Raw genomic sequence first — 14,023 nt, forward strand, 5'->3', positions numbered from 1 at the left:
TAGTACTGATTAAAAGAGGAAAAAAAAAAAAAAAAAAAAAAAAAAAAAAAAAAAAAAATTTTTGTTCTTTACTAGTGCAGAACAAGCCTACAAGCATAAAGTTCATAGAGTTTTGGAGTAATGGATGTCCATGACTCCCTACCTCAAGAGTAAAGGAGGATGGGAGAGTAGATAAGGAGTGATGAGAAAAAGTAGTCAGAGTATTGTCCCTCAGTGGAGGAAGGACATGACAGTCATCCTCTGATTATCGCAATCTGCAGCAAAATGATATCTCTCTAGAGCCAGAAAAGAGAAAACTTTTTCTATCATTAAAGTTGAATGATGTTTTATAGGTTGGGCAAACCTTTGAGCTAGGGCAATTTACATTCTTAACGCTTGTTTACATGGTGAACAGTGGTATGTCCAGCCCTTACAAAGTTATAGGGTGCAGACTGTTGATGGGCTATGTATCAACGGAGAGACACATCTTGCAGAGAGGATGTTTTCATGTCTCTGAAAACCCCTGGGCTCTAAAAAATATATGTAAGTAAGAGTAAGATGATATTCCTTTTATTATTCCTTTTAACCAACTTAGGAACATGATTAAAGAGGTCTCCTCAACTTCACACCTGATAAGTTTCCCCACATCACATGGTGCTCTACTTTGAGGACCATAATCTGCAGTTGTGGCATTCACAAGCCTGAGAGGTTTCAATGCATGTCACCTCTGTGTCACCTTCAGCACGAAAATCTCTGGACACAAGAGGGTCACAAAAGCCATACATTCTGTTCCCCACAGACAAATCACACATAGGGACATTAAGATGCAAAGGACAATCCTGTGACTGGTCATCTCTCACCCCTAATTCAGGGCAATTCCTCTGTGTTGGATATATCTCAGCCTGAATCATTCCTATATTGGGAAAGAGATTTACAGTATCTTGGCTTCTGGACTCAGCTCCCCTACTCTATCCCTGTGTAATACTGCAGCAAGCTCAGGAGGAGGATGACTATACTCAAGGCCACCCCATGCAAGTATACCACACACCTAGTGTAGGTCTAACTTATGCCATGCAGACTATTTATTCCAATTTCCTATGGCTCACAAAGCCTAATTCCTCTTTCCTTAAGGCTAATTAACCCAGATGAAATGTTATCCTAACATGATGTTGCTGCTCCAGGGAGGTGAGTGGCTTGTTTTGAGTAAAGCCTGGTGTCTCTGTGTGTCTTTAATGGTTTTAGCAAAGCTCCCCTGCTGGTATACATTGTTCCAGTGCCTTTGACTTCACGGAAACCTTACAACCAGAGAGGCTCTGCCCCTCTGCAAACACTCCCTCAGCAGACTAACATTAGTTAGCTAACAGAAACTAGTGGTTCAGCAGAAGCTTAGATCTCCTGCTCACACATCCTTGTTTTTGCTGTGGTGCAAGCAGGAGGCAAAGCCAGGCTCTGTCCTACAGCTCTTACATGTGATAGCGTTCTCTCTGTGTTCCCAAATCACATCTTTTTAGTATGGGAAGATGTACATCTCCCTAACTGCAGGCAAGGAGAGTGCCACCACTAAAACCTTCTCATGGTAAACAAGCATTTTACAGCACCTCTGCTAAAGCTTGCTCTCCTTTTCTGGCACTGAGCAGTTGTGATGGCAGTCACCACAATCTCAGATCTTTATTCCCACTCCTCCCTCTTCCAGCCCCCAGATTCAAAATGGAAAAACAACAGACAGATTTAATTGACATTATTCCCCCTTCTTACTTTGTTGCTAGGATCATCTTTTTCCTTGCTGTCTGCTCTTTCTGTTCCATGTGCTGTCTGGCAATGTGCTCTCCTACTGCCTTGGCAGGGAATTCTGTTTCACAGGTGTAGCCGAAATCTCTGGCCAAATGTAATGCTTCCCCTGTGGGTAAACAAAACAGGTCAGTCCGTTTTTAGGATTTTAGTTTCCTTATACGATTTCTACCATTATTATAAATAAATAAATAGCAAGACACTTTTAGAGACACTCGTTTCCAATCTCTATTACTGATTTCTGTCCATTTCAACTGTTTGTGCTTTATCATCAGATGGTAACAGACAGAAGGTAGGAAGGATGCTCCTGTCATGAGAAAATACTAGTCAAGACTCTCGGGTTTGGCTATCTCCCTTGTCAGTAGAACACTGGGTAGCTGTGAAAGTTTTGTAAACTCATCTCATCAATATTTAAGGTGTGAAAATTGATGAGGAGTGAGAACAAAACTTTCTGAAGAGCCAGGATTCGACCCCGACACTTCACTTTTCTACTTCTGAACGAAGAATAGCCTTCTACCCCAAGGTAGATCTGTGGGAATAATATCCATTTCAGCATATTTTCTTGGAGTTAAATCAGCAAGCACAGTGCATATGCCCCACAATGGAGTACAACAGAAGTGACAATCCCGTTTCCAGAAAATAGACCAGACAAAATAAAAAGGGAAGACAATGAAGATCACAACTGATATTTTACTGGTGGGGAAATTGGTGTAAACACTTTGACTAGGCTTTATGAGAAGTCTGTGACAAAGGTAGGCATTGAATATCTCCCTGCGTCAGCTGACTGGACTCTCAACTCCAAGCTGGGTACCAAATGCCTCTGGAAGCATCTGTCCCACTCTACTAAGTCAGAGAAGCCTGAAATAGATTTTATGATTTACCAAATGCTCCGTGATCTGCATGCTGGGACTCTGACTACCCTGGCATGAGATTTAGCTGATCAAACACAGCTGACTGACGTGTGAACATCTGTGCCTAAGTTAGTCTTTTCCTGGTGGGAAATAGGTACTTTGAGATCACGCTTGCTCTTGTCTCAAAGTAGAAGGTAGAAACAGGTCAGCTACCAGAAGTGTGTGTTGGAGCACATGTGTATAAATGACTAACAGGGTTGTGCTCCAGAATAACTTTGGGGTTAGGGCTTTTTTTGATCCATTTGTTTGTTTTCAGGAGTGTGCACTTGAGTGCCATCATGATGGTGACATTGGATTCTGGCCCTTTGGAGATCGTGCTGATGCCCCAGATGGACAATTAGGGGGGATGCAAGACCTGCAACGACTTCTTTTGAGAACACCTGCAGTGAGATTAATGTGACTAAAAGAGAATATTGGTATCTGAGCTAAAACTTTACAGTCATAAGGTAGAAACTAGCACTTGAAGAACATAACCTGCATCAAAGTAGAAGGCAAATGAATCGTATAATTTATTGAAAAGACAGGGTTAGATGGCAATTTTGGAGATCTCCTGTTGAAAGCAAGGCTTTAGATAAGGTTATTCAGGGCCTTTTCCTGCCTAGGCTTGAATATTTCCAACCATGGAGATCCCACAACTTTTCTAAGCAACTTAATTCAGTATTTAATTATTAAATTATTTTAGTTCATTTGTTAATCACCACAAAAGACTGATTTCTCCCCACTGACTACAGTGGGACATGAGAAGATATCCCAGTAGAGATGATGAGGGGAGACAAGTCCTCTCCTCAGCAAAACTAAGTTTGCTCTGTACTGACCACACAAAGTCAAGGAAGATGGAAACTCTGATAGGAGAAGTGGTTTTGTGTTGCAGGCAGCACAAGGCGTAATGGATCACAGGCAATGATCACTATTCTCCACCTTTTTAAAGTTTATGATGTTCCATTCTATCATTGGAGATTTTATAGGAACTTTACCAAAAAAAAATATAAATGTTGTTTTCATAAGGGAATACTTGATTATATGTATATTTGACCTAATTGGACTCAGATACCAGTACATGGAATACTCCCAGGCAACTTGTTTGCTGACATCAGTCAACAACTACCTTCTCAGATGTAAATGATTTTATATGCAAAAGTTGAAAATTGTACTCATAGTTACAGATTTTCAGTATCTCTGAGAAGAATAAGAAGTTAGCAACCAAATCTGGGTTGGAAAGACAAATGGTTTCTACTTGGCCTATGCATTCTGGAAACTTTTCTGAAGTCAAACAGTTTTCAGTGAAAATAAGATGGATTTTAACAGTGAGTCAGAATGAACTGGCATATAATACAACCTGACTTGTTTCTAAAACATCCATCCTTCGGTTCACCATAAATGAGAAAGGGTAAAAATTTCAGCTGTAACTTCTAAACTTTTATTGAAGGGCATCAAAATTTCTGTTTTGTTATTCTGTTTCTGTCCCTTAAATAAATGCTTAAGAAGTGAATCAACTGCAGAGGCATAATTAAGTGCAAAATCGAGTTTTGCTTTTCAGCAAAACACCATTAAAACACTTGACAGGTTTGTTTTCACGTCAGTGCAGAAAGAAGACAAAAATCAAATCCTTTGAAGCTATCATCAGGTGGAATTGCCATTCTCCAGACAGCTCTATTTTGATACAAGTCAGACTCAACTAATGACACATAGAATGTAGTCAGCAAAGCCATTGGAAAGGAAAACTTGCTATCTTCAAGAAAACCAAATTTTATGTGATAAAATGTCAGCATTTATTTAACACGTTCAGCAATAAACCAATTGAAATTTGAATGTTTTCACATAACGTCAAAAAAGAAGGAAAAGAAAACATGAACTGCCATTAAGAAGAATCCTTCCACAGATGCATATGTTATTTACTGGAGTTGAAAATACAAAAGTGATTGGATAATATTAGAAAATTATATAAAATTACAGGATCTGCCCGTTCTGTCGGTAGCTGAGATTGTGATTGTGACTTGGCTGCTGGTAGAAGAGATGAAGAGAAGGATGAAGAGAAACAGTCAAGAGCAAAAAGAAACTGTAAAGGATTTACGCATCAGCGATGCACATAGGTAGGAAAAAAAATTTGGCTGCATAAGTGATTACGTGAACAAAATAAGTCTGTAAATAGTTAAAAGATTTTTAAATATCTTTTTTTTTTTTAGTGGAAAGGGAAAACTGATGTAGATTATGAATGTAAATTATAAAGCTATTTAACTTCACATATAAGCACATACTTCCATGCGACATATGGAATCAGCATTCTAAATTACAACGTAAATTTCCAGATAAAACTGCAAATCTGGACATGGAAACACTGTACTGAACATGATTTATCATACTTCAGAGTCGAGGCAATATGTCATTTTTGAACTGGAACTAAATAACAGTGTATTTAGAAGTGGGTTGTGATGTACTTCCATACATAAATGTGCACGTTTAATCTCAATGAATGGAAGTCTCTGGCATTAATGCACAGTATAAAACTAAGACTGTGGAAAGTGGTTTGCAGAAAATGTCGTGGAATGCATTCTTTCCATTTCTACATCAAAATTTTGATTAACATTCACTATAGGGAAGAAAGTGAAAATACTGGAAACTTGAACGGAGCGATTACTCGGCTTTCACCTTAGATTTGGAAGCATCCCTGGAGGCATTCAAGGCCAGGCTGGATGTGGCTCTGGGCAGCCTGGTCTAGTGGTTGGTGACCTGCACATAGCAGGGGGTTGGAACAGGATGAGCACTGTGGTCGTTTTCAACCCAGGTCATTCTATGATTCTGTGATTCTATGATTTGCTTTACTCTGCTTTGCTATTACTTACGTCAGGAAGGAGGTAGAAACCCCTAGAATTCTTGGCAATTACAACTAATTTCTTTGTTTCTACCTAAAATCAAAATTCTCTGTACAATATCTCACTCACTTTCCTCCCACAGAGACAAAGAATGGGTGCTGAGGATCATTGGCTTTTTCTACTTAAATCCAGCCCACATCTTTGTACATATAAGCAGTGCTTCCTTTCCTATGTAGCTTGACAATTGACCAGAGAACTTTGCATGATGGAAAACGACAGTTACCGAAGATTAATTGGCAGAGACAGCTCTGGAAAGCCTCAGTGGAGAGACCAGCCTGCGTACCTTGACAGGCTTCTGCAGGCAGGTGCAAGGAGCAGCGGGAGCCTCTCCTGGGTCTGGCAAGACTGAGAGATGCTCCTATGCAGAGTGAAGGCAAGAAGAAGTGTCCCAGGAGAGGGACACTTGGCATCTGAACCTCCTGCTCTCTCTTCAGCTTCAGCTCCTCCAGATAGCAGAGATGCTACCCAAGGGGGAGGAGGGACAAGCAGAAGGTGGAGTGAACAGATTTTTTTTCAATTTGGAGGATGAGAAGGGAGGAATTACAAGTGAAAGGAAATTAAAACAAAGGCTGATGGAGGAGAAGTGTGGCTGGTAGGGTGAAAAAAGTAAACAGTGACCTTTTTTTCTCAAGAGTTTTTGTCCCCAGATGATGAATATAGTCAATTCTGTATTAAGTGAATGTAGTGTTTCAATTAGATTTGTCATGAAAAGAATTCCAGATTTTGTCATGAATAGTTTTTATGACATTTGTATGAAATTCTGCTGTTTTAAAATCCATTCATGTATTTCTTTATCTGCATCTGCAGTCACATTTATGCTTTCTCTGCCTTATGAGTGACCTGTCCAAGCAGATGGGGGTATCTCCCATCTTCTCACATCCTTCCTTATTCTCACTGGAGGTACTTTTGACTCCTTTGAGCTAGCAGTAACACTTAGCCTTAGCACTGATTATACTTAATGGAGAAGCCTTTATTGCACTGGCTAAAGTGTAAGATTTTTAACATGTTTGTTTGTCTGTCTGTTTGTTTAAGAGCTGGTTGGAAAAATGGCCTTTCCCTTCCTCTAACTTAGGCACTAGAGGGCATTCCCGACATACAAAGCTATGCCCAATCACTGCTGCAATGCTATGTTCTGTCTCCCAGTCTTCCTTTCCACACATTGTGCTGATCTATTTGGATGACAACATAGAGAACAGAGCTGGTTTGTCAAGCTATTTATACTTTGAGCGCAGAATTTCTTGCCAAGGACAATAAAGGTGCAACCTGATCAATGCAGCAGCAACACTAAATAGCCATCAGTCACTCTGAACCAAAAGAGATGCAAATTTGTAGAAAGGAAAATTTAAAAACAAAGTGAAAAACAGAATAGTTTTCATAAAACCTGGCTCTTCAGATGGCTGCTACAGCCTAGAAATCTCTCTCTGATGAACTTAGATTTCCCCAGATCATAGTGATTTTAGTTTATTTTAGACAAGGAGGAGTCTCAGTTTTGTCAGAGGCTTTTGAGATGTCTTTGGACAATGTATGTAGTAACCATACAACTAGCTTTGCCTCTTTTTAGCTCAACTTGATGCTCAAGAGGTCAAGCATATTCTTACCCTGTAGGATATTAATGCCAACAATACAACAACAATACCATCTACCCTAATCAAGAATGACACAGTCCAGAACCTACATGAGAAGTCCACACTGTCCACCTGGTATCTGGGGAATCAATAAGGCTGAAAAATAACGATGTCAATTTCTGCATTAACATCACACACTAAAAGCCAATGCTGTTTATTTCATGACCTCTAAAAACTGTAGTGAGCCTATGTGTTTCCATTTCTGCCTCATCCAGCCACAAATTATAGCAACTTGGAAGTGACATCTGCATGTACAGAGGGAGAATATCTTATCCCACATAGAATTCAACCATACTGCAGATTTTGACCAAAGGTTATTTGTACAGAAAATGAGCTTCAAGTTGATTTCTGTTAGAACATGAACATACATGGCAGTACCTTTCCCCAAAATTCCACTGGATAGCATTCATGCTTAGCATGTTGAAGCAAGATGGACAGTGTCAAAGTCAACTCTGTTCTCCTCAGTATAAATCTTTAGGACTTAGAATCTCACAGTAGAATAGTACAAGAACAGAAGCAATAGCACAGAATCAAGAATAGGTTTGAAATTGGCTATGAAACTTATTTTCATCCCTGGGAAAAAAGGGATCCAACTGTGATTTACAGTAAAAGTACATTACCATCAATCCCAGGCCAGCAATTGAAAGATTTCCTCCCTCTCCACTTCTAATGATTGAGTAACTGGCCACATTACTCTTTTTATTCTTCTCTGCTAAGACCCAAGACTCACTGAAGGCTATAAGGAACAGCTCTTATTCCCCTATACTGGTATCTTTCATAAGACTGCAGCTTAATTATGTCTTTCTCTTTATTACAGAAAAGTGTAACATCGACATATCTATATTTCTGAACAGCATCTCTGTTGTTTTATGTGCTCAGTGGTCCATGGAGATCTCAGATGTTCTCTTAGGTTCTGAAAAAAATCTCCCTAGATGTGGATTCAATATTTTTTTCTGTCGTGCAGAGTCTCCATTCTTGGAGATATTCAAAACCTTGACTAGACAGGGTCCTAAGCAACCTCCCCAGTCTGACACTGCTTTGAGCAGAAGGGTTGACTTAGAAGATCACCAGAGGTCCCTTGCAGCATCAGCCTCTCAGTAGTTCTGTGATTCTGTGGTAATACGTGCTGAGACCTCATTCTACTTGCCTATATCTGTATGGACTTTTCAGGTTATAATCCTGGAAGGTGTTGACCTTTAGGATGAGCTGAGTGCTCTCCACATCAAGGAAGAGGGATCTGAAATTCCCAGAGCTGCTCCTTGCAGCCAGACAACAAACTGAGTATTTAGTGGATTCACCCGGAATAGAAGAGATTCGGGTAGAGTTTCCTCCCTTTGCCTGAGGGGTTTGAACCTGCCTCTCCCAGCTGAATGTTCGGAGACCCCGTCAGTATTTGGTGAATGGTATTTAAACAACAAATAAAAGCCAAGAAAATATCTCCTGGGTCTGTCTATAATTTATCTGGGAAAAAAAAAAAAAAGAAAAAAAAAGAAAAAAAAAGAAAAAAAAAGATTTTGTTCATTTATGTATGGGAGGAAAAGGGTTGTCTAAATAATATGCTTCTTATGGGAGTAAAAATATCACGTCTTTGGATCAGTTCCAGGAAATTCACAAGAAGGATAAACAAACCTACTTGCAGAGCTGGTATAAGACATTCATCTCTCTCACATGAGCACTTGGATCATCGATTAGTAAGTCAGATCCGAGTACAAAAAGCGCAGATCAATGCTGAGGAAACTTCATGACCAAACAAATTGCTGGGAGCCAAGACATCTCAGAGCAAACTTCCATGTTGCCTCTGGTTCTGTCTGTGGCTTTGGGCAAGTCAGTTCTCCTCTTTGTACAGAATACAGATTATGATATTTGACAGAGTAGATGAAACGTTGTTTTAACACAAGACATTTAAATTACGGTTATACTATATCGCAAAATTATAAACTCTACCTTCTACCAAGGAAGTCAAGAGTGTGACATTTGCTGCTTTTCTTCTTCCTGCAGGTAAATTCAATCCCAGTCTGTCTAATTTTTCTCTCAGGCAACGTCCTCCGTTTTTAGATTTTGCTCTGTCAGGAGAGAGAAAATCATATTTATCGTGTTCTTTCTTCATCTACAAATTCATCTACCTTATTGGCAAATGTCTGGAGTAATGCTTGCTCTGATTACATTGATGGGAAATCTGTCAGAGTTGTGTTGAACACTACGTACTCACACTGTGTGAGTTTTTCAGGTTTCTCTTTCAAAAGTTAAGTATTTTAATGCCTGTCACGGGGGCATCAGATCTTCAGACAGCTTTCAACCTAGTGGGACCCATGGCCCTGATTTGGGCACTGCACCTGGGATTGCAAAGACTGAATATAAATATTGACAGCGTTGTCGGTTATACCTGACCTAGCCACCTCAGGCTCCCAAGATGGTTGAGAGAGACAAAAATCAACTTGTGATAATAAACAGAAGTCTGGGATAAGGAATATTTGCTAATTTCTTCTACCTGGCTAAAAAAAAAGAAGCCAGACAGCTACTCAAATACAGAAGTCAATGTGGAACCCAGATTTAGCTATCCCCATATGACTGGTATAGAGATCTGAGTGCTTAAGAATGTAGTCTATGAAGGCCAGCACTTACTAAGAATAGGGATGAGACAACAGGAAATGTTAAGGCTAAAATCCCAGTCATCTTTGGCTAACTGTACCCCTATCCCAGATGCTTACGTCACTTTGTTCTCATAGAATGCTTGCTGGTGCATCCCACACCTGTTTTTCTGCAGTGCCTGAGAAGCATTTCAAGTTTATCCACTTATGCAGCAGACTTAGGTTCAATTTCTTGTTCAGCCTGAGGGAATTTGAACCTCTGCCTTTTAGCAGCCAGCTGGAAGTGCATAACTAATGTTAAAATGCTTACATATTGAACAGAGAAGTGACTGGAACCTTGATCTTCCCTATTCCAAATGAATGATCTGGTCATTAGATAATATAATCACCACTACAGTTATGCCTTCACTTTTATCCACAAATGCTTAATTATCACAAAATGGGACTGAGGGCTCCCTAGCTTAGAATAATCCATTCTGTTAAGATAGAATGAGGGGGAATATCCTTTAGTTGCACCAGGGAAGATGGACATTAGGAAAATCTTATTTTCCAAAAGAGTGATATTGCCCTGGAATGAGCTCTCCAGGATGTTGGTGGAGGTGTTCAAGAAATATATAGATGTGATACTAGGAAATATGGTATAGTGGTCAATATTGGTGGTAGGTGGATGCTTGGGATAGATGAACTTAAAGGTCTTTTCCAACCTTAATGATTCTACAGTTCTATCATTCTTGAGTCTGAGTCTATGATTCTGTGTGTCTATGATTCTAAAAAGAGTGTCTGCCTAGATGTTTTGAGATTTATCATCAAGTTCCTTCAGACAGAGGAAGGAACCAAATTTGGAATGCCCCAGTTTTCATGGTTGGTTTTACCCACTAAGAGATACCACAGTTTTGGATATATAATATGTCGGAAAGTGTGACCTGAGTGCAGCTTGCTGGAGAGATACTTTGATAGTGATTACTAATAAAACATAAAATTAACCGTATTTGTTATCACTACGTCTGCACTTGTCAGCTATGCAGTGGTTGAGTCCATTCTGCGAGACCTGATCAGATCCATGCATTACACTCTTTGCCCTGTGAAACAGAATTGCTGTATCCAAACCACCAGCTTGGAGCAGCCCCTGGCTAAACTGACAATCACAGCCCAGGGTAATTCGGAAGAGTAATAATTGGTCTGGGTCAAAAACTCATGGGGGTCATTCTAGCATTTTAACAAAAGAGAGAACTGATTCACCATGCTCAGCCTCATGTCCTTGCATTCTCAACAGCTTGCAATACCATTGATGAAGTCAATGGTGTGAGCATTTAAAGTGAATATTTCTGTGACTCTTAGCTGATGGCATATTCAGGGTGAAGTAAATAGCAGAGGAAAATTTTTGTAGATGTCAATTTGGTCCTTACTCTGCAAGATGGCTTGAGACAGCTATTAGACCGCTATGTATCTTAGAATATAGCAGGTTGGATAAAATGACTTTCACTGTGAGTACGAAGACCAGTGTGGCCTTCAGTGACAGCAGTGAAATAGCCAATAACTTTCCAGCTAGTTTTGATCAAAGAGCATTTAAGTAGCTTATGCCATCTAAGTTGACACCTCAGGGACATTGCAACTCTCATATGCCAGGCTGAAATACAGTTGTCTCCTTGTTTTCCACTTGTAATGTGAGGCAAAGTCTGTCTTTCCTCCTTTCTGTTGCTACTCTATGCAAGTGTCTACTCTGGTCAGTGGAGGATCAGAGGCAAAACTATACCTAATTACTTGCTTCTCCTTCAGCATCTCACAATGAGAAGAAAACGAAAACTGCATCTTCTGCTAACTTCAGCCTTTCCATGCTCAAAAGGCAAGAGAAAGTGAATGTAAGAATGATGCATCCCTAAATCTCCATGACTTGGGGATTTTTTTTTGTGTAGTTATTGCTGTTTTATACCTGGTAAAATAATTTACTTTGAAATAGCTTCTCAAAGCTTTATCAGTGACATCGATGATGGAATCGAGTGCACCTTCAGCAGTTTGCTGACAACACCAAGCTGAGTGGTGCAGTTGACACGGTGGAAGGAAGGGATGCTATTCAGAGGGAACTCATTGGGCTTGAAAGGTGGGCCTGGGTGAACCTAATGAAGTTCAACACAGCAAAGTGCAAGGTTTCGCACATGGGCCGGGGGAATCCCAGGCATTCCATACAGACTGGAAGGAGCAGTCCTTGAGAGCAGCCCTGCAGAGAAGGACCTGGGGGTCCTGATAGATGAAAAACTTAACATGAGCCAGCAATGTGCCCTTGCAGCTCGGAAAGCAAATGGTATCCTGGGATCCATCAGCAGAGGGGTGGCCAGCAGAGACAGGGAGGTGATTGTCCCCCTCTACTCTGCTCTTGTGAAGCCCCATCTGGAATATTGTGTCCAGGTCTGGAGCCCCCAGTACAAGAAAGACAGGGAGCTGTTGGAGAGGGTCCAGAGGAGAGTCATGAAGATGTTCAGGGTGCTGGAGCACCTCCGCTACCAAGACAGGCTGAGGGAGCTGGGCTTGTTCAGCCTGCAGAAGAGAAGGCTGCGGGGTGACCTCATTGCAGCCTTTCAGTACTTAAAGGGAGCCTACAGACAGGAGGGGAATCAACTCTTTGAAAGGGAGCAGGACAAAACAGCAGGACAAGGGGAAATGGTTTGAAGTTGAAGAAGGGAAGATTGAGGTTGGATGTCAGGGGGAAGTTGTTTGCTGTGAGAGTGGTGAGATGCTGGAACAGCTGCCCAGAGAGGCTGTGGATCCCCGTCCATCCCTGGAGGTGTTCAAGGCCAGGTTGGATGGGGCCCTGGGCAGCCTGGGCTGCTCTGAAATGTGGAGGTTGGTGGCCCTGCATGTGGTTGGGGGGTTGGAACTTCATGATCCTTGAGGACCCTTCCAACCCTGGCCAACTGTGATTCTGTTATTCTGTGAAAGGAGTCAGATTTACAATGCTGGTGAGATTTTCCGCATACACAATTTTTTTTTTCCATTTTATAACAAAGCAAGCAATGCTTGTCTATCTCTGATGGGTAACTGAACTAAGAGAGTAAAATAAAATGAAAATGTAAGCTCTCTGTAAAAAAAAAAAAAAAAAGTAATCTTAATTTTTCCTTTTTTTTTTCACTGAAATTTTCCCCAGAAATTGTCTTCATTCCTAATCAGTCTCCTTCTGCTTTCCCAAAATATGACCACCTACCCAAGCAAGTTGAGAGAACAACATTTACTTGAGGAAAATGAAATCACAGAAATGACAGCAATGCCTAGTAATTGTTATTCTTGCCTTCACCTTACCTTCTCAAAATACCTCCTAAGAGGGAAGCGTTGAGGCATTCTGGCGGTGAAAGGCGTCTCTTCACCTCTGCAATGGTCACTTTGTACTTTGAAGTGGAGCTGAGTAGGGACAAGCGACCAGGTACAGAGCAGAACAGGTCGGTGGGGTTAACAACGCAGGTACCACCTGTAGTGCAAATGAACTGTTAGAGTGAGGAAATCTTCAAATTCCCTATTTTGACAGATTCAATCGTGAAAAACAATTGCATAGTGTGTTGTTGTTTTTAATATTGCATCATTTGCTTTGGGAAAGATGATTACCTATTTCAGTGCAGAAAAAGCAAACTATTGGATCTCTTAAGTTTAACATACAAAGTAGGTCATTATGGCTACTTCATCAGATTTCATGCTCGACAAAAATTACACAATGTCATTGAAAGACTCGTGTGTCTGGTATGGTAAAAACATACTATTGAACAAGATTCAGGTGTCACTCATGATTTAAAAAATGCAAATGGTTAAAAAATTAGAACATTGTTTCCTATGAGAAACAATCATTTTGACTCTCATAGAGGTGTTTAGGATCACAGGGATGCAAAGGCACTATAGGCTTGCAGTAATTTGAAGACAGAACAGCTTTCTATGCCTTTTAACTCTCATATAGTCCTTCTAAAGTCAGGTCAAATCCTCAAATATGTTAATGATTGAAATCTATTGAGCTCTATCATTTTATCTCAGATTACTTCTGGAACTGTTTACCTTTTGAAAGCGGCAATTACTTGGACTGAGTCTAAAACTGCGGAATGATCACCAAAACTTTCAGTGAAAAATGTGATCAATAACTCCTTGGGTAAAATGGATCTTTTAAGTCAAAGCTGATTTCTGAGACAGTGAAAGAAAAAAAAAATTTTTCTGGATCTGACCCAATAAGATAAAGCAAAAATCTTAAGGACTAGCAAATATTTTAACACCAAGTGCAAAATACTCTTCTT

At 40.3% G+C, this 14,023-nt stretch overlaps 1 protein-coding gene across 2 annotated transcripts in view; it reads right to left on the minus strand.

Moving 5' to 3' along the window:
- The window catches only part of TFAP2D (transcription factor AP-2 delta), a 51,979-nt gene that overhangs the window by 20,272 nt on the left and 17,684 nt on the right, over positions 1-14,023 (minus strand). For both annotated transcript variants that reach the window (XM_085218531.1, XM_085218530.1), the window contains 3 exons: positions 13,053-13,218; positions 9,118-9,236; positions 1,735-1,876 (listed from right to left, as the gene is read on the minus strand). In XM_085218531.1, coding sequence (XP_085074657.1) covers positions 1,735-1,876; positions 9,118-9,236; positions 13,053-13,218 — 427 coding nt within the window. The remainder of the gene's footprint in view (positions 1-1,734; positions 1,877-9,117; positions 9,237-13,052; positions 13,219-14,023) is intronic.

The sequence above is a fragment of the Meleagris gallopavo genome, chromosome 2 (genome assembly GCF_905368555.1).
Source record: "Meleagris gallopavo chromosome 2, MGAL_WU_HG_1.1, whole genome shotgun sequence".
NCBI classification, from domain to species: Eukaryota; Metazoa; Chordata; class Aves; order Galliformes; family Phasianidae; genus Meleagris; species Meleagris gallopavo.